Source organism: Poromitra crassiceps, assembly GCF_964638095.1.
Source record: "Poromitra crassiceps genome assembly, chromosome: 8".
NCBI lineage: Eukaryota > Metazoa > Chordata > Actinopteri > Beryciformes > Melamphaidae > Poromitra > Poromitra crassiceps.
The window spans coordinates 32,254,286-32,256,785 of NC_139629.1; the positions used below are offsets into that span (position 1 = coordinate 32,254,286).

General features: G+C 42.6%; 1 protein-coding gene across 1 annotated transcript in view; it reads left to right on the forward strand.

Annotated features, from left to right (window-relative positions):
* Positions 1-2,500, forward strand: part of wdr7 (WD repeat domain 7) — a 366,561-nt gene that overhangs the window by 200,073 nt on the left and 163,988 nt on the right. The window contains exon 19 of the mRNA XM_083642120.1: positions 964-1,058. Coding sequence (XP_083498246.1) covers positions 964-1,058 — 95 coding nt within the window. The remainder of the gene's footprint in view (positions 1-963; positions 1,059-2,500) is intronic.

Sequence of the window (2,500 nt, forward strand, 5' to 3'; positions counted from 1 at the left end):
TCCCCTCTCTCTCAATTCAATTCAATTCAAAGGGCTTTATTGGCATGATAAGGTGCTTCTTACATTGCCAAAGCACATTAGCAACACTTAGCAATTACAAAGAATCAAAAACAGAAAACAAGACATTTTCTGAAGATATTCAAAGAGGAAGAGAAAAGAAAATTAAATGGAATGTGATAAGATAGAATATAATAGAAGACTATTGTTGACCGGAATCTATTCAGAATAATAACAGAACACTAATAAACGGGCAGTTAAACGGTGATAGTGCAAATAGTGAGCAATTACAGTATATTAACAAAAAAATTCACAGCATCTGTAAATAACCGTTGTTATTTTGAAATCTCCAGAAAAAAAACCTATTTGGAACAACACATTTAAAACTTAAATGTTTTCATTTAAACACGCAAACCAATAAACTGGATGCTAGTGCAAATAATACACTATGTTAAGTGTTCTGTGTTTCAGCCAGATGTGGATGGCTCTCCTGTCCACTGGCTGTCCCTCAGCTGATGGCAGCTCCACACATAATGTGCTGCTAGAATGGTGCATTCAGGTTTCTCTCCCAGAAGATATTGAAGTGCAGATGTGTCCGTGATATTTTCAAATTCTTTGTAACTGGTTAACTTTGGGGGAGATTGAGGCTCTAATTTCTTTATATTTGTCACAGTGTAACAGGAAGTGCAGCTCTGTCTCCACCTCTCCTTGGGAGCAGAGTGAACTCTGTGGGTAGCCAGGTCTGTCGGTGTCTGCCTGTTTCTATTGCCAGGCTATCTCTCTCTCCTCTCCTGGTCCTCTCTCTCTCCCCCCCTCTCTCCTCTTCTGTTCCTCTCTCTCTCTCCCTCTCTCTCTCCTCTTCTGTTCCTCTCTCTCTCCTCTCCTGGTCCTCTCAATTCAATTCTCTCTCTCTCTCTCTCTCTCTCTCCTCAATATTTCATGTCTGCTCTCTGTGTGCTCCTCCAGGCCTCCCAGACCGGGGACCCCGGAGACGGCTCGCAGGGCGTCGGCCACCCCTCCGCAGCCCTCCAGCCCGGCGCTACAGGCTCAGATCAAACAAGGTAACTACAAAAGGAGGCGCTTGGTTCACACCCCAGGGCCCTGCGGGGGGGCGGGGGGGATTCTGCCCACAGGAAAGAAAGCCCACAGAGAGTAAAAGAAAACTAAAATGACAGGAGGAAGCTGCCGGGGTTCTAAAGGCTCGGCTGGTTCTGACATGTGGGTCACAGTTTAACCCTCAGACTGGAGACACTTCTCCTCTGGTTCTGACACTTTACGTAACTTTATTTGGACAAGTGTTAATTTTGTCGATGAAAATGATGATGAAAACATTTAAGCCTGTCATGTCGAAAACTAAAACTAGACTAAAACTATGAACGATACAAATGACTAAAATGTGACTAAAACTAATAAGCGTTTTCGTCCTTAAGGTCCTTACACATCGGGAGCGTTTTGTTTCTTGCCATTAATTCGCACGTCAATAATATTTTCCGAACCTATATCAGTCAATGCAACCGTGCATACCAACGGCAAAGTTTCGCTGAGCGTTATTGCGGCGTTTATTTTTTCGAACATCGGTCGATTTTTCAGAAATTCGCTTCCGACGTGTACACATCTGTGGCTGTGATGGACAGGTGGGTCAAAACTCGCATTGCAATTTCATGCCGTATATTCGCATCGCTCTTGATATGTAAGGACCTTAAGACTAAATCTAAAATAGCCAAAATTAACACTGATTTGGATTGTCCAGTGTTGATACTTGTCTATCAGTAGGACTGGGTATTGTTTAATATTTTTCCGATACTGGTGCCTAAAACGATACCTTTAAAATCATGCCTAAGCGGTGCCGCAGTGCCGCGGCGGCCGGCCTGTGGATTGCTGCTGCTTCCTGCTGCCTGTCACATGGCGTGATGATGGATAAAGAAGACACCACGAGGCTTTTGAGTGGCTCGTCTCACTTTAGAAGTCTCCCACGCGACTCGCTGACAAATCAAACTGAATATGCATCAACTCAATTTCACTATCAACCATATAGTTGAAGGCCTAGTTTGCACGACAGCGCTGCCTGCAGGACACTTTTGTTGCCTTCCATTTACATCGCAACGGCATTATTGCGGCCTGAAATTGCAAAATGCAAAATGGATAATTCGTTTAAAGTTTAGTCCTATAAAGTTGCATCAATCCCACTAGAAATAGATAGAATACAAGAAGCTAGGCATTTTTACTTTCAAAATAAAAGCAATCATTTATTACTGGGTAAATAAAAACAGAACAGTCGACTCACTAAGGGTTAAAATTAACTTTTAATTGTCTGTTCTATCTCTTCTGTGTATTTCAGATCACACACAAAAACAACATTGCAACAATGCATCAATAAGGCTATTACTTTATTTAGTTGCCATTATTGTGAAGGTTCTAACCAGAGGTTTCTGTTTTATTCTGGCTGGCTTGACACTGCTTGGAGTTGGTGATGACATTTGTGGCTCCAGTCTGCATCCGAATC